This window comes from Cervus elaphus, chromosome 6, assembly GCF_910594005.1.
Source record: "Cervus elaphus chromosome 6, mCerEla1.1, whole genome shotgun sequence".
NCBI lineage: Eukaryota > Metazoa > Chordata > Mammalia > Artiodactyla > Cervidae > Cervus > Cervus elaphus.
In genome coordinates this window covers 32,362,720-32,388,721 of record NC_057820.1, presented here as the reverse complement: position 1 = coordinate 32,388,721, position 26,002 = coordinate 32,362,720, and the positions used below count along the sequence as shown (strand labels likewise).

Below are 26,002 nucleotides of genomic sequence, written 5' to 3'. Positions count from 1 at the left end.
AAAGTATAAGAGACTTTGATCCTGAAGCTGAAGTTCTGATACTTTGGGCATCTGGCATGAAGAGCTGACTCACTGGAAAAGACCCTGATGCTGGGAAAGATTGAAGGCAAAAGAAGAATCAGAGGATTAGATGGTTAGATAGCATCACTGACTCAATAGACACAAATCTGAGCAAAGTCCAGGCGATAGTGAAGGACAAAGAAGCCTGGCATGCTTCAGTCCTTTGGGTCACAAAGAATCAGACATGGTTTAGTGACTGAACAACAACCAAGCAAGAGACTTTAGTGATGGGTAAATGACTGTGACTGTTGGGATAAAATGGAACATATTGTTTTGAAAGAGATTATTAATAGAGTATATAAAGTTTGTACCGGTGCTCAGTCATGTCTGACTCTTTGCAACCTCATGGACTGCAGCTCGCCAGCTCCTCTGTCCAAGGGATTATCCAGGCAAGAATACTGGAATGGTTTGCCATTTCCTCCTCAAGGGGATCTTCCCGAACCAGGTATCGACCCTGTATCTCCTGTATCTCCTGCATTAGCAGGTGGATTCTTTACCTCTGAGTCACCTGGGAAGTCCATGTAAAGATTAGTGATAAGTAAAATGTGAAGTTGGTCTTCCCAGGTGGCGCTAGTGGTAAAGAATCCACCTGCCAATGCAAGAGACATAAGAGATGCAGGTTTCATCCCTGGGTCAGGAAGATCTCCTGGGGAAGGGCATGGTAACTCACTTCAGTATTCTTGTATGGAGAATCACATGGACAGAGGAACCTGGCGGGCTATGGGCCATAGGGTCACAAAGAGTTGGACATGACTAATGGAACTTAGCACACATGCATGCAAGATGTTAGAAATATAGCTCCATATGTTATGTATATAATATCAAGAATACTATGTAATTTTTTACCACATTATGTAAGTCAAAATACTAAAAATTGTATTTGGCATAAATGTATAAATTCAAATGTCTTAAAATGTCGACAATAATAAAACATAATAAAAAAATTAAGTGGTTTACAAACAGAAAAAAGAGCTTGGTATTACTGTTATGATCATTTTGAAATACATACAGATATCAAATAATTATACATTGTACGTTCAAAACTAATACAATGCTATATCAGTTATACCTCATAAAAGAATGTGGTAAAGTCTACTTGTAACTTTCTCGGCTTTTATTAATTATCTTTGCTATGAAATAGTTAATCACGGGTTTTGGTACTTACGACTGTTGAGAAGATTCCTCATCTTTTTGTTGTCGATAGCTGGAATAAACAAAACATGAATTAGTTGGTGGAAGTGTATATTCCTATTTTCATGTGATTTTGTTCAAATGGTTACTATAAAATGCTTATTGCCCAAAGAAACCATGTAAGATATTTCTTTGTAACCAAGAAATATATAAATAACCCTCTACTCTGATTTGGTTCAAAATGTATAATTTTACTCTAAAAAGGTAGCATTTTGTTTTCTGATTTTTGCTAAGAAACCAAAAAACAGAAATTAGGAAATTAGGAAAGAATGATTAGGATAAATGCCTATGAGTGCTTTCTTTGGGAGCTCCAGTAAAACTAAGGGAAACAACCTCTATTCCCATCACATCTGGTGTTCACTGTAGCATTTGGACTAGCTTCTGTGTGTTAGGCATATGCCTGGAAGCCAGGTTGATAGGCATCCCAGGTCCCTCACAGACCAATTCCCAGGCCTTTGCCTACAAAGGGTGGGAACTCGGTCACTGCAGGTTGTGGCTTCTCTCACTGAGGACGACTCTCGCATAGAATACGATGGAAGTCAGCAGGTCCTAAGGCAGGAAGGTCTCTTGTATACAGCCAGCCCCCTATCTCTCCCTCCACTTTATGTCTCCCTTCTGTGACACCTTTTCCCCTTCAAACTTATCTTGCTGCTGCTGCTAAGTCACATCAGTCGTGTCTGACTCTGTGCGACCCCATAGATGGCAGCCCACAAGGCTCCCCTGTCCCTGGGATTCTCCAGGCAAGAACACTGGAGTGGGTTGCCATTTCCTTTTCCAATGCATGAAGGTGAAAAGTGAGAGTGAAGTCGCTCAGTCATGTCTGACTCTTAATGACCCCATGGACCGCAGCCTACCAGGCTCCTCCGTCCATGGGATTTTCCAGGCAAGAGTACTGGAATGGGGTGCCATTGCCTTCTCCATACAAACTTATCTTAGTGTGCCTTTATAGTCAGTTTCATTTGATTGGGGTGATTTGGTATTTGTTTTGTTTATTTGTTAGAAAGGAGGAAAATATATCATATTTTCCTCAGGAATACTGACTTTCCCATAAGAGGAATGTGAGCCCCAAATCCTATTGGAAGTCTCCTGGACATTTTACTTCTCTTTATTTAATGTGAGCTTTATATGTAGCAGAAGAAAATGTATGTGGTAGAATTTTGGTTATCAAGGATGGTCATAGAATATCATTTAATATTAAAACAATCTTTATAATAAAAAGTCAGTATACATGACCAGGAAGGCTGAAAAATGATTTTTAAAGTAGTAAAATAAGAAACTCTACAATTCTAATTTATGGTGGATATTTTACTTTAGCTTGTATAATCATGTGTTAGGCACAATTATATTACCAGGAGTTGAGATTTAGTTTGAGATTGCCATTTACAGAGTGCTGGAAAATGTCTTTTTTTTTTTTGGAATATAATTGATTTAAAAATAAAGGTGGATACCATATTCTTCATCATTTCTAATTACTCTATGAAGAAGGTATCACTAGTGTGCATGGAGATTCTATCAAAATGTATTTAAAGGATTTTCCTGACTTTTTTAACAACAGAGAAATTAACTTTAGACAATCTGTTTTTTAAATTCATAGTTGTTGGGAGGGGAAAAGATTCAAGATCTAAAGGACAAGCCTTATTTTTAGTATTAAATCAGAAGCAACCGCACTTGGAAATAATTAGAAACAATGAACAGAGTTGGAATACCTAATGCCTGTGAGACATATGCTAGAGTTCAGGGGGAGGAATAAGAAAATAAAAAGACACAGTCCCTGATCTCGGCACTTGTAGTCTAATTTGAAATACATTATTTTACTTTCTCTAATTTTGTGCTGGTACAGAAAAACAGAAATGTCTCTCAGTTTGGATTCCAGCTGGCTGTAAGGCAGTTTTGGTTTTACTTCCATAACCTTTTTGAGCTCCATTTTTTTCTACTTTTGGGGGAAAATGAAATGGCAACTTTCCTGAGTTTATATTGTGAGGAATCTGTGAGGAGATGACTAAGAAATTGTTTTAAATTGGAAATAAGCTAGGGAGAACCTCTTTATGGTTCATGTTAATGTTTTTTCCAACAGGCTTCAACCTTCGTAAAGATTCTGTTTCTTTGATACTATGGAAGCTAATCCCCAGAACTGGCCTCTGGCAGTCACGATACCTATGCTTTATTACCCCCTGCATCCCCCGCTAACGCTTGCAGGTCCCATGTCTGACACCTTCCATGAGTCTAATTTTCTTAAAACGATGCAATTAATGTCTACCCTTTCATGCTTTTGAAAAGATCCAACATGAAAATTCATATACGGGGTGAATTAAAAACCCATAGGGATGCCCAAGTTAAATATGAAAAAAAAATCATAAAACTGGACTTAACCTCATAGCAAATTTTTATTTTAGTTTTAATCCACTCTGACATACATTCATCAAGGGTGAATTCTTGAAATGAGAGAATACATTGACCTGAATTCTTATGAAAAATAAAAAGAGGATTGTGAAGGGAGGGAACCAGAAAGATGGTAAAAGGACTTACATGTGAGTGCAAATGATGGTTTATGTATAGTAAAAGGCATTGGTTCTCTCTTCAGACTTTGATATAGAATCCTTTCAATTTTTTTCCTGACTTGCTCAGCACTATCAGTAGATGGGAATCGAAACACAAGCACCATAAGAATGTTCATACCATTTTGATCTGGACTAAAGAGGAAAAAGCAGATAAAGGTAATCATAATAAAGTCAGTTCTGTAACCAGGAACTATTTTTACACATTACGATTCACACTAGATTTAAAGAAACATAGTGAGTGGCATGTGTGCATATCAGATTTTTAAATTATCTCTAGGAATACCGGCTAAGATAAATAGCTGGAAAAAAGACTCATCTAGCTGTGAGATAATTTTAGTTTTATAACCTTTTTGAACTTCAAAAAGAGGAGGTTGTGGGAGGAGGAGAGGTTCATGAAATCATGCTTTACACATGCACTTAAATGATTTGCTTTTGAAGGGATTCTGAACCAAGTTGTAACCAAGGTCATTATTCCTCAGTTGCGGTGTGGCAAAGACAATGCTTTGTATTCACCAAACCCTTCTTCTAAGCTTTGTCTTCTAAGCAAGAGCTAGATTTCATTTCCTAGCCTTCCTTGCAGTTTATTGAAACTCTTTAGTGAATCCTAGACAGTGAAATGTGGGGAGAAATGATGTGCCCTGCTCCCAGACCTGGCCCTGGAAGACCTCCTGTGCCATCCTCCATGCTTTCACTCCGCTTATTTGCCAACCAGAGAGTCAGTGGGCAAGTCCATTCCACAGTCCCAATCATTCCTACATCCACTTCTGCCACTTCTGTTTGGACTGTATGTACCATGGAAATTAAATAGATCTTTACTGTGTTAAACCATTGGTATTTTGGGGCTTAGTAGTCAGTTAATGTGAGTTTGAAAGATGGATGGTTAAAGAAAGCAATTATAAAAGGAGATCATTTGATAAGTTCAAATATAAAAATTTACAATAATGTGTAGAGGTCTAGAAACCCTCTAGTTACATTTTGAGAAGAAATTTAATTTGAAATATATAAAAAATAAAGGAAGAAGGGAGAGTAGAAAGGGGAAAAGGGATAGAAAACACATGGGTTCCTGACCATATGTATAATTACCATCAAGAAGTGAAGTAAATAAGTATTACAAATATATATGTGTACATACATACATATATGTATATGCATGTTATTATATGTGTGTATATATATTAATATGTAGATTTATATGTTGTTTAGCTACTAAGTTGTGTCTGAGTCTTTGCAATCCCGTGGTCTATAGCCTGCCAGGCTCCTCTGTTCATGGAATTTTCCAGGCCAGAATACTGGAGTAGGTTGCCATTTCCTTCTTCAGGGGATCTTCCCAACTCAGGGATCAAATCTGAGTGTCCTGCCTTGCAGGTGGATTCTTTATCACTGCACCACCTCTGAAGCTCATGTGTATAAATATGTATGTGTGTATACTGATTGATATCCACAATAAAATTTTTAAAATTTCATCAATTTTTATCAAAATTGATAGAAAACAGGATATATTATTCTAGTAAATGCCAAGCTTTTTGGACATTCTATTAAAATATATTCAGGATAAATTCCAGTAACTTATTTTAGTCTCTGATAATATATATCTTCAATTTATATATATTGCCTTTTATCAGAACAAAGAGTGAAAAGGCATTAGAAATAAAATAATGCAGGAGCATTCAAGGAGAAACCTTATTGAAGAGAAAATCATAGTCTGATTTTTGGGTAGGCTTAAAGTGAGGATAATCAAAAAGGGCTGGCCTTTATGTGCTAAGTCTCTTCAGTGGGGTCCAACTCTTTGAGAGCCTAGGACTATAGCCCACCAGGCTCCTCTGTCCATGGGATTCTCCAGGCAAGAATACCAGAGTGAGTTGCCATGCCCTCCTTCAGGGGAATCTTTCCAACCCAGGGATTGAAACCATGTCTCCTGCATCTCCTTCATTGACAGGCAGATTCTTTACCAGTGCTGCCACCTGGGAAGCCCCAAGCCAAGTTTACATACCTTAATTTGATAACATGAGATTTGATAAACCGACCCTCTCCAGAATGTTGAAATATCCTAGACATCTGAATAGAAAAAAATTTAAAGTGTTAATCCTAAGAAAAGTGGTATTCCTCATCTTATCTAGAGACTTATGGAAAAGTTAAGGATGCCAGTTTTCCCAGACTTGTGAACTGGCTATCTGCAGTGGTAAGACTTCAACCAAGTTCCAGTCCTTGTAAAACTGAACAATCTTATCATAATAGCTTGATTCTGCAGTAAAATGATGTAACAGAATTATGTACATTGTAGAGTCGTTTTGAGGATTAAAGGAAACAATGTATACCACATATCACACATTGTCTGATATACTAAACACTATTCATAATGTTCATTTTGATGGTCAAATAATTTAAACTACTGGTGCTATTTTTCAAGGCAGCGTTCGTCACTTTTAAGAAAACCTACCATATATTTGCCTCATTCTCCAATATGGCATTCTAGTCTACTATTGATATCAATTTGCTCATTTCTCACATGAATGTCCCTTATGACAGCATTTGACATAATATGTATCAACATCTGTCATGTGACTCTGACACTCTCACTTGTTAATCATCTCTTTGGCAGGTCTAGATTTCATCACACTTTATACTGTCAGCATTTTATTACTTGGCTTTTTGAGTCGGAACCATTGAAGGATTTTGGATTTTCCGTGAAATTATCTCCTAAAGGTACCTGATTCCCAAAAGAGTATTGAGGCACTGCCTGAAAAGATTAAAAGAAAACCACCAGAGTGAAAGTCAAAATTCACAAATTGCAGGACAATGTAAGCTTATGTAAGGCCCAGTTCCATGGTAAATCTTGCCCTGTTTGGGAAGAGGGAATATTGGTTCCCTCGCCCAGTAGATTCTTCCTTCTCCTTGATTCCTCTAAATTAATAACAGTGCTGAGTAGATTTTACCTTGTTAAATAGTGAATCTCCCTCTCTTCCTTCCATCCCACTGCTGTGGTCTAAAATCAGCTCCTTCAAAACTTGTGTCCAAGCTTTTGCAGTGGTCCCCTCACTGACACCTTTATGTGGTTCAGCTCTGTCTTTCCTCCCCTACTTGTTGCCCAACACACCAGCAGCCAGGATGAAGTCTCTAAAGCACAAGTCTGAGTATATTATACTACTGCTTGAAACCCAGTGTCTCTTAGCATGAGCTCCACAATCTTAAACCTTCATGGGCCTTGTTGTTGTTGCTATTTAGTCACTCAATTGTATCTGATTCTTTGAGACCCCATGGACTGCAGCATGCCAGGCTTCTCTGTTCTTCACTATCTCCCAGAGTTTACTCAGACTCATGTCCCTTGAGTTGGTGATACCATCCAACCATCTCATCCTCTGTTGTCCCCTTCGCCCTCTGCCTTCAATCTTTCCCAGCATCAGGATCTTCTCTAATGAGTCAGTTCTTCGCATCAGTTGGCCAAATTATTGGAGCTTCAGCTTCAGCATCAATCCTTCCAATGAATATTCAGGGTTAATTTTCTTTGGGGTTGACTGATTTGATCTCCTTGCAGTCCAAGGGACTCTCAAGAGTCTTCTCTAGCACTACAGTTCAAAAGCATCAATTCTTTGGCCCTCAGCCATCTTTATGGCCCAACTCTTACATCTGTATGTAACTACTGGAAGAACCATAGCTTTGATTATATGGACTTTTGTGAGCAAAGTGATGTCTCTGCTTTTTAATACAGTGTCTAGGTTTGTCATAGCTTTTCTTCCAAGGAGCAAGCAAATTCTAGTTTTATGGATGCAGTCACCATCCACAGTGATTTTTGGGGTCCAAGAAAATAAAGACTGTTACTGTTTCCATTTTTTCTCCATCTGATTGCCAGAAAGTTATGGGACTGCATGCCATGATCTTACTTTTTTTGAATGTTGAATTTTAAGCCAGCTTTCTCATTACCCTCTTTTATCCTCATCAAGAAATTCTTTAGTTCTTCTTTCCATTCTGCCATTAGAGTGGTATCATCTGCATATCATGGGCCTTTTTGATCCTACCCCTATCATCTTATCTATTACCTGTTCTTCCCTAATCTCGCTGGCCTGGTTCACACCTTTACAATTTTGCACATTCATTTCCCTCTTCCTTCAGTACACATTTTTTTTTCAAGTAAGTTTCTTCAATGACAATTATGGTATTCTCCAGTGACAACTAACTTGTCTTTCACTTGTCTTCCTCAAACAAAATTAAATTCTCATGGCAAATAGATGGGGAAACAGTGGAAACAGTGGCAGACTTTATTTTTTTGGGCTCCAAAATCACTTCAGAGGGTGATTGCAGCCATGAAATTAAAAGACACTTACTCCTTGGAAGGAAATTTATGACCAACCTAAACAGCATATTAAAAAGCAGAGACATTACTTTGCCAACAAAGGTCCATCTAGTCCAGGCTATGGTTTTTCCAGTAGTCATGTATGGATGTGAGAGATGGACTATAAAGAAAGCTGAGTGTCAAAGAATTGATGCTTTTGACCTGTGGTGTTGGAGAAGACTCTTGAGAGTCCCTTGGACTGCAAGGAGATCCAACCAGTCCATCCTAAAGGAGATCAGTCCTGAGTGTTCATTGGAAGGACTGATGCTGAAGCTGAAACACCAATGCTTTGGCCACCTGATGCGAAGAGCTGACTCATTTGAAAAGACGCTGATGCTGGTAAAGATTGAGAAGGAGAAGGGGATGACAGAGGATGAGATGGTTGGATGGCATCACTGACTCAATGGGCATGAGTTTGGGTAAACTCTAGGAGCTGGTGATGGACAGGGAGGCCTGGTGTGCTGCAGTCCATGGGCTTGCAAAGAGTTGGACACGACTGAGTGACTGAACTGAACTGAACTGAAGCCACCCCAACATCTTGCACATGAGTCTATTGTAGCAACTATCACACTGGTTTACAATTGTCTTTCCCACTCTGGACTGTATGTTCAGTATTTGACACAATGCCTGGTCCACAGTAAATGCTCAATGTATGTTTGATGGATTAAATAAATGAATGAATAAATGAGAAAATGAATGAAAGATCAAGAATACCATAAAGGAGAGAAGATAATAACATGGTTGTTTTTCTTTATCTGCAAATCATGTTGCCAAGGGTAAGTAGAACTCTATGGGAATCTAAAGCAAGGAACCAGGAGACCCCAGTAGTGACCCCCACCCCCTTCATAAGTGGTCATTCCAGGGGTTTGGAACAGCTCTGACTTATGTCACTTATGATTCACTAAGCTTTTCAGAACACATTTCATTTTCATTTCTTGAGGAACAAGGAGAAATGTGGTGTTATGATCTCTGCATGCGTGTGTGCATGCTCAGTCATGCTAACTCTTTTGTGACCTTATGGATCATAGCCTATGCTCATCTGTCCATGGACTTCCCCAGGCAAGAATCCTGGAGTGAGTAGCCATTCCCTTCTTCAGGGGATCTTCCCGACCCAGGGATCAAACCCACATCTCCTGCATCCTGCTTTGGCAGGCAGATTCTTTACCACTGAGTTACCTGGGAAGCCCTTAAGATCTTTAGCACTTGAATATAAATGGACTCTGAAATTCTGAACTGTGTACATAATGGCACTGTAGGAATGGATCAGGATTCTGTCATATCAGAGTGTAAGAAATTACTAAGAATCTATTTGAACTAAAATGTGATGTTAATAAGATCATGGTCCCTTGAGGAGTCAATCTCTATTTTAAAAATGAGTAGATTCTGGTATAGTACACTATTGGTGTAACCACTAATAATAACTTACATGTATTAAGTCCATACTACATGGTAGGTGTTGGACCAACTCAGTCAACTTCATACAGCCTTATGAGGAGACTATTTTCTCTATTCTCATCAGTCTCATTTTACAGGACAAAAAACTGAAGCTCAAGACACTTAATTGTCTAAGGTGGCATTGGAAGTGGTTGTTCTGCCATGTGAACCCAGGATATCTAGCTCAAGATCTTGTATTCTTAAGCATTAGGTGACATTGACAACCCCAAGTTACTTATATGCCTGATGACAGACTTTCAGGTTGGTGGGGGGAAAGGTTTGGGGGCAGGAAGCCCTTAAAGAAGTCCTCAAAGCATCTTTTATTTTCTGAATCTAAACCTAATAAAAGATAATCTCCTAGGAATTAGCTTCTTTTCTGCTTCTAGTTTAACAGGGCTAAGGGAACCACTTCTTTTTGGACACTTAATCATTGTTGTAACCAATTTCTGGAGAAGTTAAATCTATGTTTATATTTATCTACTGGGAGCTCAACATATATAAGTAAATTATATATTTAGTCCAAATTACAAAAATTAATTGTATCCTTTTTTTAATGGTCTAAACCTAAGAATGGTTTGGCTTGGAAACTAACAGAGATCATTCTGTCGTTTTTGAGATTGCATCCAAGCACTGCATTTTGACCTCTTTTATTGACTATGATGACTACTCCATTTCTTCTAAGGGATTCTTGCCCACAGTAGTATATATAATGGTCATCTGAGTTAAATTCACCCAGTCCAGTCCATTTGAGTTTCCTGATTCCTAAAATGTCAACGTTCACTCTGGCCATCTCCTGTTTGACCACTTACAATTTGCTTTAATTCATGGACCTAACATTCCAGGTTCCTGTGCAAGATTGCTCTTTATAGCATCGGACCTTGTGTCCATCACCAGTCACGTCCACAAGTAAATGATCTCTGTTTGTTTTCAGGGCAAACCATTCAATATCAGGGTAATACAAGTCTATGCCCAGACCAGTAATGTTGCAGAAGCTGAAGCTGAATGGTTCTATGAAGACCTACAAGACCTTTTAGAACTAATACCCCAAAGAAGATATCCTTTTCATTATAGGGGACTGGAATGCAAAGTAGGAAGTCAAGAAACACCTGGAGTAACAGACAAATTTGGCCTTGGAGTACAAAATGAAACAGATCAAAGGCTAACAGAGTTTTGCCAAGAGAACACACTGGTCATAGCAAACACCCTCTTCCAACAACACAAGAGAAGACTCTTCTACACATGGACATCACCAGATTGTCGACACCAAAATCAAACTGATTATATTCTTTGCAGTCAAAGATGTAGACGCTCTATACAGTCAACAAAACAAGACCTGGAGCTGACTGTTGCTCAGATCATGAACTTCTTATTTCCAAATTCAGACTTAAATTGAAGAAAGTACGGAAAACCACTAGACCATTGAGGGATGACCTAAGTCAAATCCCTTATGACTATACAGTGGAAGTGAGAAATAGATTTAAGGGACTAGATCTGATAGATAGAATGCCTGATGAACTATGGACGGAGGTTCATGACATTGTACAGGAGACAGGGATCAAGAACATCCCCAAGAAAAAGAAATTCAAAAAAGCAAAATGGTTGTCTGAGGAGGCCTTACAAAAAACTGTGAAAAGAAGAGAAGCAAAAAACAAAGGAGAAAAGGAAAGATATTCCCATTTGAATGCAGAGTTCCAAAGAGTAGCAAGGAGAGATCAGAAAGCCTTCCTTAGTGGTCAGTGCAAAGAAATAGAGGAAAACAACAGAATGGGAAAGACTAGAGATCTCGTCAAGAAAATCAGAGATACCAAGGGAACATTTCATGCAAAGATGGGCCAAATAAAGGACAGAAAAGGTATGGACCTAACAGAACCAAAAGATATTAAGAAGATGCGGCAAGAATACACAGAAGAACTGTACAAAAAAGATCTTCGTGACCCAGATAATCACGATGGTGTGATCACTCACTGAGAGCCAGATATCCTGGGATGTGAAGTCAACATCAAAGGAAGCATCACTATGAACAAAGCTAGCGGAGGCGATGGGCTTCCTGTTGAGCTATTTCAAATCCTAAAAGATGATGCAGTGAAAGTGCTGCACTCAATATACCAGCAAATTTGGAAAACTCAGCAGTGGCCACAGGACTGGAAAAGGTCAGTTTTCATTCCAATCCCAAAGAAAGGCAATGCCAAAGAATGCTCAGACTACTGCACAATTGTACTCATCTTACACGCTAGTAAAGTAATGCTCAAAATTCTCCAAGCCAGACTTCAACAATATGTGACCGTGAACTTCAGATGTTCAAGCTGGTTTTAGAAAAGGTAGAGGAACCAGAGATCAAATTGCCAGCATCTGCTGGATCATCAAAAAGCAAGGGAGTTCCAGAAAAATCTCTACTTCTGCTTTATTGACTATACCAAAGCCTTTGACTGTATGGATTACCACAAATTGTGGAAAATTCTGAAAGAGACGGGAATACCCTACCACCTGACCTGCCTCTTCAGAAATCTGTATGCAAGTCAGGAAGAAATAGTTAGAACGGGACATGGAACAATAGACTGGTTACAAATAGGAAAAGGAGTACCTCAAGGCTGTTTATTGTCACCCTGCTTATTTAACTTATATGCAGAGTACATCATGAGAAATGCTGGGCTGGAGGAAGCACAAGCTGGATTCAAGATTGCCGGGAGATATATCAATAACCTCAGATATGCAGATGACACCACCCTTATGGCAGAAAGTCAAGAAGAACTAAAGAGCTGCTTGGTGAAAGTGAAAGAGGAGAGTGAAAAAGTTGGCTTAATGTTCAACATTTAGAAAACTAAGATCATGGCATCTGGTCCCATCACTTCATGGCAAATAGACAGGGAAACAGTGGAAACAGTGGCAGACTTTATTTTTTGGGGCTCCAAAATCACTGCAGATGGTGACTGCAGCCATGAAATTAAAAGACACTTTCTCCTTGGAAAGAAAGTTATGACCAACCTAGACTGCATATTAAAAAGCAGAGATATTACTTTGCCAATGAAGGTCCACCTAGTCAAGGCTACGGTTTTTCCAGTGGTCATGTATGGATGTGAGAGTTGGACTATAAAGAAAGCTGAGCACTGAGGAGTTGATTCTTTTGAACTGTGGTGTTGGAGAAGACTCTTGAGAGCCCTCTGGACTGCAAGGAGATCCAACCAGTCCATCCTAAAAGAGATCAGTCCTGAGTGTTCATTGGAAGGACTGATGTTGAAGCTGAAACTCCAATACTTTGTCCACCTGATTTGAAGAGCTGACTCACTGGAAAAGACGCTGGTGCTGGGAAAGATTGAGGGCAGGAAGAGAAGGGTGTGATAGAGGATGAGATGGTTGGATGGCATCACTGACTCAATGGGCATGAGTTTGGGTAAACTCTGGGAGTTGGTGATGGACATGGAGGCCTATTGAGCTGCAGTCTATGGGGTTGCAAAGAGTTGGACACTACTGAGCGACTGAACTGAACTGAAACCTAAGAATAGATTACTAGAGGCTACAGATATGCAGATGACACCACCCTTATGGCAGAGAGTGAAGAGGAACTAAAAAACCTCTTGATGAATGTGGAAAAGGAGAGTGAAAAAGTTGGCTTAAAGCTTAACATTCAGAAAACTAAGATCATGGCATCCGGTCCCATCACCTCATGGGAAATAGATGGGGAGACAGTGGAAACAGTGTCAGACTTTATTTTTGGGGGCTCCAAAATCACTGTGGATGGTGACTGCAGCCATGAAATTAAAAGATGCTTACTCCTTGGAAGGAAAGTTATGACCAAACTAGACAGCATATTAAAAAGCAGAGACATTACTTTGCCAACAAAGTTCCATCTGGTCAAGGCTCTGGTTTTTCCAGTGGTCAGGTATGAATGTGAGTTGGACTGTAAAGAAAGCTGAGCACTGAAAAATTGATGCTTTTGAACTGTGGTGTTGGAGAAGACTCTTGAGAGTCCCTTGGACTGCAAGGAGATCCAACCAGTCCATTCTAAAGGATATCAGTCCTGGGTATTCATTGGAAGGACTGATACTGAAGCTGAAACTCCAATACTTTGGCCACCCCATGCGAAGTGTTGACTCATTGGAAAAGACCCTGATGCTGGGAGGGATTGGGGGCAGGAGGAGGAGGGGACAACAGAGGATGAGATGGCTGGATGGCATCACCGACTCGATGGGCATGAGTTTGAGTAAACTCCGGGAGTTGGTGATGGACAGGGAGGCCTGGCATGCTGCGATTCATGGGGTTGCAAAGAGTCAAACACAACTGAACGACTGAACTGAACTGAACTGAACTGAACTCGGTTTTAAACAAGATAATGACTAAGCTCATTTGTTGTGGTTCAGTCGCTAAGCCATATCTGACTCTTTGCTACCCTATGGAGTACAGTAGGCTAGGCTTCCCTGTCCTTTACTGTCTCCAGCAGATTGCTCAAATTCATGTCCATTGAGTTGACGATGTTATCCAACCATCTCATTTTCTGTTGTCCCCTTCTCCTCCTGTCCTTAATCTGGTAAAATGATTTTCCTTAAAAATCATTTCCAAAATGTTTCCAAAAAAAACATTTTCCTTAAAATCAGACACAAACTGTAGTCCTTAGTGTGAAGTCCAGGATCAAAGTCAAAATAGCATAATTGAAAAAATACGTGTGGCTCTGACTAAAAGTACACCCAGTAACTAAAAGTTGCTGTCTTTGGCAAGCTTGAGCTTGTGCCTTCCCTCTGGCTGGGAACTGCATGCGGATTAGGTCCTTATGGAAGATTAGTAGTTATTGGTGAGAACTAGGAAATCCCTTTCTGGGTCCACCCACGAAAGTAATCAGACAAGTTCTGCAGATACCCTGCTTCTTTCAGGGGAAAAGCTACCTGCAGAGGACAAACACACACACACAAAAAACAACCAAACAAAAAAGCACTCCCCTCCCAATCCACACCAGACTGCTTTCCTCTGCAAGGAAGCTTTCTGCTAACTCAAAGAGATTTTTACTTCCTCGGAACCCCTAAAATACTGATTGTTTGAGTCATATATTTGACTATTATATTGTGCAATGTGGCAGCTCTAGTATTGTCATTTCAATCTTGTAAGCTCTTATATGTCATATCTTTGCTATGTAAATTTTCTATTATTGTCCATGTCTAAACTTCCACATATAAACAATATTATACACTCCAAATAAGGAAAGAACTGTACTATGTAGACCTTGGCATTTTTTATAGTCTTGCACAAAGGAGGTACACAATAACATTTTCATAAATTCATTGATTCTCCAGCTATGGTTAATCTTAATCAATGGTATGAAGAAAAAAAAAAATGCTGGCTTTTGCAGTGCTTCAAGACTCTTTCATTATATCCCCATTGTTTCCTTTTTTTTTTTCTCATTTATTTGTTCATTCAGAACAATTGGCTAGAGTATCCTATATTTCAGGTACTGTGACAATACTGGATAAAGAGTAGGAACAAACAGCTGTGGTCCCTGGGCTCATAGAATAGAGAGATAGCCAGTAATAAATAAATAGTTAAGTACAAAGGCAGGAATGTGCTGGTGGTCCAGAGGTTAGAACTCCACACTCTCACTGCTGAGGGCCTATGTTCAATCCTCATCAGAGAATTAAAATGCCACAAGCTGTGGAGAGGCCCCCCAAAAAGGTGACTGAAACAGTAAGGTAATACAGCATAATGGCTGAGGGTCTATAATTACCTCCTGAAAGGCAACGTGATACATGGAGGATACATGAAGGATCAGAAGGATCAGAAGAAGTAAGCAACAGAAAGAGTAGGCTGAGGGGGCAGTTCCAGATAGAAGGAAAAAAATGTGTAGGTAATCTCAAAGAATTGATGCTTTTGAACTGTCGTGTTGGAGAAGACTTTTGAGAGTCCCTTGGACAGCAAGGAGATCCAATCAGTCTATCCTAGAGGAAATCAGTTCTGAATATTCATTGGAAGGACTGATGTTGAAGCTGAAACTCCAATACTTGGGCCACGTGATACAAAGAACTGACTCATTTGAAGAGACCTTGATGCTGGGAATGAGCAAAGGCAGGAGGAAAAGGGCATGACAGAGAATGAGATGGTTGGATGGCATCACTGACTCAATGGACATGAGTTTGAGTAAGCTCCGGGAGTTGATGATGAACACGGAAGCCTGGCATACTGCAGTCCATGGGGTCACAATGAGTCGGACATGACTGAGTGACTGAACTGAACTGAATCTCAAAGAAGACCATTATGGTCAGAGAGTAGTGAGCAAGGAGGAGAACATAAACGTTGGAAGAATAGTCAGAGCCTCTGGGAACTAGATGCCAGCAACTTTCCTCCTCCCAGTGTGACAACAAAATAATGTCTCCAGGAATTGCAAAATATCTTTAGGGAAACAAAAGTGCCCATAATTGGAAATCAGTGGACCAGACTGTGGATCAAGGCAACTCAACCACAAAAGGAGTCTCTCTGCCCTAAAAGCTCCAGGAGAGACTCAGCACTTGGAAATACCACATGCGAAAAAGGAGACAGAGTGAAAAGAGGTTATAAAAGCTCATCACATTTCTATACACTGGTAAAAACGAGTTTCAAAGAATTCATTTTGAAAAGATATCCATTAACAATGACCCAAAACAAACAAACCCCATATACACATAAAACCAAACAACAACAAAACAATTATCTAGGATTAAATTTAACAAAGATATACCAGACATTTAAGAAAATTATTTTAAAGCTCTATTGAAATATAGCAAATAAGTATAAATAAATGGTGTCGTTTATTTCTCTAGATTTCTAGATTTGAAGCATCCTAAATCAAAACCCCAATATGAGGGGATGTGAGAGTGTGTGTGTGTGTTTACTTGGTATGGGAAATAAAAAGGACAAGAAAAACTACAGTATACCTGAAGGAGATGATGATAAATCCAAGTATATGGGTTGAATATTGGCCCCCTAAAAATACATTTGACTCTGGGAACATGTAAATGTGCCCTTACTTGGCAAAGAGTCTTTGCAGATGTAATTAAGGATATCAAGATGAGACCATTGTGTAGACATCATCCAGGAACACTTGAATCCAATGATAAATATCCTTATCAGAGTAGACAAAGAAACCCGGAGAAGGCCAGGTGAAGATGGAGACAGAGATCAAGTTCATGTAGTCACGTGACAAGGAATGCCTGAGGCTACCAGAAGTTGGAAGAGGCAAAGAGGAACTCTTCTCTAGAGACTTTCAAGGCTGCTGACATCTTGATTTTAAGATTTCTGGTCTCCATAACTGTGAGGGAATAAATTTCTGTTGTTTCAAGTCACTAGTTTTTTTGTAATTTGCTACAGCAGTCCTAGGAAATTAATACAACATGTATCAACACATTGTCAGACTGTAGAGGTTAAAGTATCATGGTATTGACCAAATGAAAAACAAGCTGATGGATGGAACAGATTAGAGATCCCAGCAACATTCCGCATCATATGTGGAAGCCTGAATTGTGGTGGAAATGACATCGCAGATCAACCAGGAAAGGACTGACTATTCAATCACTGGTGCTAAAACAACTGTTTACTCACATGGGGGAAAGAACAAAATTAAATCCCTAAATCAACCATACTACGACTGCTACTAGTCATGCAATAGCCAAGACAGGGAAGCAAGCTAGGTGTTTGTTCATGAATAAATGGATAAAGAAGATGTGGCGTATACATGCAATGGTATATTATTCAGCCATAAACAAGAATGAAATCTTGCCATTTTTGACAATTTACTGATGGACCTTGAAGGCTTTAAGCTAAACGAAGTAGGTCAGACAGAGGAAGATAAATACCATATGATCTCACTGATATAGAATCTAAACAAACAAGCAAAAAATACAAATTCATATCTAGAGAACAGATTGGTGGTTATCAGAAGTGAGAGATGAAAGTTAGACAAAATGGTCTGAGGTGGTCAAAATGTGCAAACTTCCAGTTATAAAATAAATAAGTTCTTTGGGATATAATGTATAACATGGTGACTATATCTACTAAGACTTCATTGTATATTTGAAAGTTGCTAAGAGAATAAATCTTAAAAGTCCTCATCATAAGAAGAAAAATTATTACTACCTGTGGTGTTGCATGTTAAATACACTTATGGTGGTGGTCCTTCTCAACTTATACAAATATCAACCATTATGTTGCACATCTGAAACTAACATAATGTTATACATCAATTATATTTCAATTAAAAATAAAAAATATAAATAAAGCCACCTACCAATAAAATTTAAAAAGAACTGTGGCAACAAAATTGTCAAAACACTGTCCTATTTAAATGCAAAACCCTATTTAAATAGGTACGAAAAATAAACCAGTGTTGGTTTTCAACATTTAGAATGGATCTACATATAATCTACATATAATCTACATATTTATTCTTAAATAGCCAAATAGAATGAAATACTTTCCTATGTTGTTAACAATGAAGAGAAAGGAGAGTGCAATTAAGAGTGGGAGTGCTAAAGTCCTCCTCCTTTAATTAAGAGATAATGTCTATCTTACATATGGTAATGTATGTGTTTCAATGCTATTCTCTCAAATCATCCCAACCTGTCCTTCTCCCACTGTGTCCAAAAGTCTGTTCTTTATGTCTGTGTCTCCTTTGCTGCCCTGCACATAAGATCATTGGTACTATCTTTCTAGATTCCATATATATGAGCTAATATATGATATTTGTCTTTCTATTTCTGACTTACTTCACTAAGTATAATAGGCTCTAGTTTCATCCACTACATTAGAACTGACTCAAATGTGTTCTTTTTTATAGCTGAGTAATATTCCATTGTGTATATGTACTACAACTTCCTTATCCGTTAATCTGCCAGAGGGATGGGATAGGTGGGGAGTTTCGAGGGGGATTCAGGATGGAGGGTCACATGTATGCCAATGGTTGATTCAAGTTGATGTGTGGCAGAAGCCATCACAATATTGTAATGTAATTATCTTCTAATTTAAATAAATAAGGAAATAAAAAAGAGAGATAGTGTCTATAGCTAATCATAAAAACCATACTAATTAAGTCCCCTTTCTACAGACCCTTTACTTCCTTGTTAGAATAACTCTCATGACCTTAAATTATACTCTAGTCTAATGCTGTGGGTTTTGCTAAAGAAATCTATAGTCTCCAAAGACATGTTTTTTATTAAACAAAAATAGACTCTTTTATTTGACTTTCTGCTATCACAGGCAAGGATTTTGCTTGCCTAATATACCTTAAAAAATTAGAAATGCCTCGATAATTGCTAGGTTTTCAAGGAAAACCAAAATAATTGAGGGACATAACTAAATTTGAGATTCATAAGAATCATGGGCACACAGTCTTGTATGTGACCCTTTATGTGTTTCAAAAGCAAAATCACAAAATGATGAGGCAAAGCATCACAATCCGATATTCTTATGTTGAAAGAAAGTTTGAAAGAAAAGTTTAAGGAAAATGAACCAAGAAATAAAATCAAAAGAGTTTAAAAATTGATCTGTTTTTAACAGAGAAATTTAAATTTAAACATAGCTTAAACTGAGAATACCTGCTTCAACCAACAATCTCCTCAGATGTTAGTTGCCTATTCTAATCTATGTGTGTTTAATGGCATATGACATTATTCTAAATATTTTACATACATTAAGTTATTTAATCCTCACAACCGTATGACCTACTATATTATCCTCATTATATAGAAGAAGAAATTGAGCCATGAAGCAATCATGTTCCTGTAATAATCACATTCAATGTCAGGCAGAGAAACATTCATAAACCTTCAAAATTTCTATTGGGCTTACCATTCTCTCAATCTGATGACTCTTTTCCGTAAACTGTTTTGAGGTTCTCATTCCATAACATTCTCTGTATTTTATATTTGTAGCTTTAAAAGAGGCAAGATAGTAGAACGACTTATCACCTGAAAGGTAAAAATAAACAGAAGATCTACGCTTAGACACGATCAATTGCTTGTCCCCTTCCCCCAGGAAATAGATTTATAATAACACAGCTTATTTCTTCTCAGCATTATATAATTAGTCGTAGTCATTTTAAAAAATATTGTGTAACTTTTATCATTGCATCCAGCTAAAATAGAGTGTACTTTCAGAACACACATTTATAGTGTCTATGTGCATAAAATTTTTCACACAATTAGATATGCAACATACAATTGCTGACAGTTATATAATAAAAATTACCATTTTCCTTAAAGAATTGTAATATAGGTATATTATAACTAAGCTGTATTATGAAGCTATATTGAATGAGTGATCACTTTTTTCTACACTACTGACAAGCTTACTTAAATACAAACCAATATTTTTAATGATAACACTATATGCAAGACAGAAAGAGACACAGATATATAAAGCCGACTCTTGGACTCTATGGGAGAAGGCGAGGGTGGGATGATCTGAGAGAACAGCATCAAAACATGTATATTATCAAGTGTGAAACAGATTGCCAGTCCAGGTTGGATGCATGAGACAAGTGCTTGGGGCTGGTGCACTGGGAAGACCCAGAGGGATGGGATGGGGAGGGAGGTGGGAGAGGGGTACAGGATGGGGAACACATGTAAATCCATGGTTGATTCATGTCAATGTATGGCAAAAACCACTACAATATTGTAAAGTAATTAGCCTCCAACTAATAAAAATAAATGAAAAAAAAATACAAACCAATATTTTAAATTTGCACTTTCTTCTTGCCCATGCAGGCATCAATTCTCCGTTGTCAAGGGTAAAACCGTTGTTATAGCTAACGCCATATTCTTTTGGTCTTTTTCAAAAATCATCTTGATTTCTTAGCAGACTTAATCATATTCCTTGAAAGCTTGTCTTTGGCTTTATGAAGCCACTGCTCTTGGCCTCTCACCAGTTACTTTGGAGAACTCTCTAGTTCTGTCCTTTGTGTAGTGGCCAAGTCATGTTCGACTCTTGGGCAACCCAGCAGACTGTAGCCCTCCAGGCTCCTCTGTCCATGGGGTTATCCAGGCAAGAATACTAGAGTTGGTACCATTTCCTTCTTCAAGGGATCATCCTGGTTCAGGGATTGTTACCATTTCCTTCTTCAAGGAATCTTCCTGATCCAGGGATTGAACCCATGTCTCTTGCATTGGCAGGCAGATTCTTTACCACTGAGCCACCAGGGAAGCCCACTTCTATCCTTAACCAGGATCATTTACATCTTTTTAGATTCAGACCTTGCTTCGTATCCTCTGTTTTCTTTCTTCTGAACAGCTTACTCGTCCATACATTCACACAAAGCATGGTTTAATTCTCATTTGCAATATACCATTTTTCAGTCTTAAGATCTATGAATGCAACTTATTAATATCTTCTGAATCCCTTATCCCACCCAGAAGAGTTATATCCTTAATTCACTTCCTCATCAACCACCTAGCTAATGTCTATCCAAAACAAAATGACCTTTTTATTAAAAAAGTACTCTGTCTAGATTCTCTATCTTAAATTCTGTCATTACAATCTACTTCAAGACCCAGACTGGAAATTTTAAAGTAAATTTTGATCTCTTCCTATTAATCAACTGATTCTGAAAATTTTATCTCCTAAATTTTAAAACTTCATCATGTTTTCACAAATTCTATTGTCATTAATGCTCTAGTCCATTCCCTCATCATTTATTTTCTGGAAAATGTAACAGCTTTCTAACTAGTACCTTGCCTCATGTTCTGTTTTCCTCAGTTCTATTCCCCGCACAGCAGCAGAAAAATCGTTTTAAATTGCAAATTTGACAATATCACTTCTCCAATTAAAACACCTTTATTTTTCTCCATTGCCAATTGGGAAGGAGTCACAGCACTTTACTATGATCTACAAAGGTTTTCCTTGATGTAGGTCCTGCCTACCTCTTGAGCATATTTTTTTGCCACATTCCCTTAATAATTTCTATTGAAAATATAACAGACTGCTTATATTTGTCTGCATTCATCACACAGTCTTCTTAAAATTTTTCTTACATTATCCTTTTCACCTTTTTATTGACCACTCCACTGAAGTGCAGGAGCTTCAGCTTCAGCATCAATTTTTCCAGTGAATTGTCAGGGTTGATTTCCTCTAGGATTGACTGGTTGGATGTCCTTGCAGTCCACGGACTTACTGTTGTATTAATTTCCTACTGCTGTTGTGACCAGTGACCACCAATTTAGGTCAAAAGTCTGAAATGAGTTTTACAGGGCTCAAATTAAGACCTGTTTGTATGTCTGTTTGTTTTTCGGGGGGAACTAAGGGGTGAATCTTTTTCCTTGCCTTCTTTGGCTCCTAGAGGGATCCTCATTCCTTGGCCTGTGGTTATACATCACATTGTTTTCCTCTCTCCCTGCTTCTATTGTCACATAGCCTTCCTTCTTTGGGCTTTTTGCCTGTCCTTTATAAAGATACTAGGATTACATTTAGGGACCATCCAGAAAATCCAGAATAATGACTCTTCAAAATCCTTGAAGCAATCACATCTGGAAAGTCCCTTTTGCCACATGAGGTAACAAACATCAGTCACAAAGTTTAAGAAGCAGATGTATTGGGGTGTGGGGATATTATTCAGCCTAAAACAACTTCTATGATATTTTTTAAATACTTTTTCCCCATTATTTGTATTATTCTTTTACTTTTTTATTTCTTGAACACAGGAAATATTGAAGATGAACTGCATTTTAAACACAAGAGATATTAACAAGAAAGACATAGAGGTTAATGTAGTTTATTTTTTTATTATATGAGTTTAAGAAATGAATATATCAATCCCCCAATAAAGTAGGTAAGCAGGTGAGCTGAGCACATTGGACAATACTTCATCCCTACTTGGGAATTCTTTCAAATATGGTTTTATTGTTATGGGTCATACAATTCTGTAAAATTTTTGGCAAATTCTCAATCATATATGATTATAAAGACAAAGGTAAAAAAAAAAAAAGACAAAGGTAAATGACTTTGGTTGATTGTCATTTCTAAACGTGGTACTGACTCTATTTTTTCACCTAAGGTAGAATAATCCTGAGTTTTTCTTCTTCCTTCAGTCATTAAACAATGTCTTTTTTCTTTCAAAGATAATGTTTAATCTTTAGCCCTTTAAAGATATTTTTCATGTAATTTTCTCATATTATTAGTTTTTCTTAGAGCACCTCATTAACATATTGATTTTGAAAAATATGTATATTAAACTCAACACATGATGTGATTTGTCTTTATTCTAAAGATAATGTTTTCACTCTTTAAAAAAATATGTGTTTGTTTTTGTCTGTGTAATAATGTGAATATATTGCAAGCATCACTGGCTGGAAATATGAAACAGACGACTCAATATTGGGGCAAACTATAATTTAACATCAGCAAAAGAATAGTAATTAAAATGCTAATAGCATGCAAATGGAATTTTTATATAACTGAGAATTTCAAGATATTAAGCCATGGAGCACTGAGGCAATAGAAATGTGACCTGTATACTTACCCTCAACAACAAAATGAGTAACAATACCAATGGCAATTCCTATGATGGCAATGATTGCCAGTGTGAAGAGAGATAGGCTTATAGGGCCCCTGCATTGCTGTCTTCTTTGTTGTTCAACTTGTGGGTAATCAGCTTGTGAACATTCAAGTGGTCTGTGATAATGGAAAGAAAAACAGTAAGGTAAAAAAAAAACTGTAGTACAGTTTTATTCCAAGTCCACGTGTAATATAACTGTGAAAATAGTTTCTAGTGCTAATTCACAATGAGATACTTAGATTTTGATAGGAACACAAGATTTTGTTTACCTTCCCCCAGCATGTCAACCCCAGTATGTTTTAATTAAAGCTCTACTGATGTTGACATCGAAGGGAGGGCATCTCCCCTCTACATTTTGTCAAACATATTGGCAATTTGAAATTTGGGTGGTGAAGTACAAAGGCTCATGTAATAAAAAAGGTAATTTATAGATAACATTTTAATATTTTAAAAAGAAACTTTTAGCAATAAAGTTGTGTAATAATCTCACTGGTATCTCTTGATTAAAAATAAGGTTTTAATTTGTATACTTTTCAATGACCTTGAACTTTTTGTTAATTGCTTATTTTAAAAGTAACAACACAATGGAGAAAAGATAGTCTCTTCAATAAGTGGTGCTGGGAAAACTGGACAACCATGTATAAAAGAATGAAATTAGAACACTTCCTAACACCATACACAAAGATAAACTTGAAATGGATTAAAGACATAAATAGAAGACCAGAAACTATAAAACTCTTAGAGGAAAATATAGACAGAACACCCTTTGACTTAAATCAGGGCAAGATCTTCTATGACTCACCTCCTAGAGTAATGAAAATAAAAACAAAAATAAACAAACAGAGAAAATTAAACTTAAAACCTTTTGCACAGTAAAGGAAAGCATAAATAAGATGAAAATACAGCCCTCAGAATGGGAGAAAATAATTGTAAATGAAGCAATTGACAAAACATACAAGCAGTACATACAACTCAATATCAGGAAAAAAAAAAAAAAAGACAGCCCAATCAAAACATGGGAAGAAGACTTAAACAGACATTTCTCCAAAGAACTCGTCCAGATAGCTAATAAACAGATGAAAAGATGCATAACACCACTCATTATTAGAGAAATGCAAATCAAAACTACAATGAGGTACCATCTCACACTGGTAGGAATGGCCATCACCAAGTATTACAAACAATAAATGCTGGAGAGAGTATAGATAAAAGGAAACCCTCTTGCACTGTTGGTGGGAATATAAATTTATATAGCCACTCTTGAGAATAGTATGAAGATCCCTTAAAAGAAAACCAGGAATAAAACTACCATATGATCTAACAATCCCACTACTGGGCATATACCCTGCGGAAACCAAAATTTAAAAAGATACATGTACCCCAGTGTTCATTGCAGCACTATTGACAATAGTCATGACGTGGAGGAAGCCCCAGATGTTCATCAACAGATGAATGGATGAGAAAATATGGTACATATATACAATAGAATATTAAAAGGAAAGAAATTGAGTCAGTTTTAGTAAGGTGGGTGAACCGAGAGCCTGTTATACAGAGTGAAGCAAGTCAGAAAGAGAAAAACAAATATCGTATATTAATGCACATATATGGAATCTAGAAAAATGATACTGATGAACTTATTTGTAGGGCAGCAACAGAGACGCTGACGTAAACAGACTTGTGGACACAGTGGGGGAAGGAATGGGTGGAATGAATTGAGAGAGTAGCATTGAAACATATACATTACCATATGTAAAATAGCCAGTGGGAATTTGCTCTATGGTTCAGGGAATTCAATCCCATGCTCTGTGACAACCTAGAGGGATGTGATGGGGTGGGAGGTGAGAGGCAGGTTGAAGGGGGGAAGACATAGGTATCCCTATGGTTGACTCATGTTGATACATGGCAGAAACCAACAAAACCTTGCAAAGCAATTATCCTCCAATTAAAATAAAGTGTTTTTTTAAAGAGTAACAACATTGCTCTTGAAGTCCTGACTACAGTTCTTCCCATTTTTCTTGGTGAAACCACAAATTGCAAGTTATACTTGATAAGATTTCAGTCCCTATGAAAACTCTTCATTTCCATTTTATACTTGTTGTTGTTGCTCAGTTGCTAAGTTGTGTCTGACTCTTTGTAACCCCATGGACCACAGCATGCCAGGCCTTGCTTTCCTTCAATATCTCCCAGAGTTTGCTCAAACTCATGACTCTTGAGATGGTGATGCCATCCAACAATCTCATCTTCTGTTGCTCCCTTCTTCTGCCCTCAATCTTTCCCAGCATCTGGGTCTTTTCCAGTGAGTCAGCTCTTTACATCAGGTGGCCAAAGTATTGGAGTGTCAGCTTCAATATCAGTCCTCCAGTGAAAATCCATGGTTGATTTTCTTTAGAATTGACAGGTTTGATCTCCTTACTGTCCAAGGAACTCTTGTGAGTCTTCAGCACCACAATTCAAAAGCATCAATTCTTTGGCCCTCAGCCTTCTTTATGGTCCAACTCTCACATCTGTACATCACTATTGGAAAACCCATAGATTTGACTATATGGACTTTTGTCAGCAAAGTGATGTCTCTGTTTTTTAATACACTGTCTAAGTTTGTCATAGATTTCCTTCCAAGGAGCAAGCGTCTTTTAATTTTGTGGCTGCTGTCAACCTCTGCTTTGGAGCCAAGAAAATAAAATCTGTCACTGCTTCCACATTTCCCCCTTCTATTTGCTATGAAGTGATGGGCCAGATGCCATGATCTTAGTATTTTGCATGTGGAGTTTTAAGCCAGATTTCACTCTCCTCTTTCACCCTCATCAAGTTTTAATTATTGCTACTTGACCTGCATACAGGTTTCTCAGGAAACAGACAAGGTGGTCTGGTATTCCCATCTCTTTAAGAATTTTCCACAGTTTGTTGTGATCCACACAGTCAAGGACTTTCCCATAG

General features: G+C 37.9%; 1 protein-coding gene across 1 annotated transcript in view; it reads right to left on the bottom strand.

Annotated features, from left to right (window-relative positions):
• The window catches only part of TMPRSS11F (transmembrane serine protease 11F), an 89,459-nt gene that overhangs the window by 16,974 nt on the left and 46,483 nt on the right, over positions 1-26,002 (bottom strand). Inside the window, exons 3-7 of the mRNA XM_043905857.1 lie at positions 23,033-23,184; positions 19,369-19,487; positions 5,800-5,864; positions 3,778-3,941; positions 1,226-1,264 (exon numbers count right to left, since the gene is read on the bottom strand). Of these exons, the coding sequence (XP_043761792.1) occupies positions 1,226-1,264; positions 3,778-3,941; positions 5,800-5,864; positions 19,369-19,487; positions 23,033-23,184 (539 nt within the window). The remainder of the gene's footprint in view (positions 1-1,225; positions 1,265-3,777; positions 3,942-5,799; positions 5,865-19,368; positions 19,488-23,032; positions 23,185-26,002) is intronic.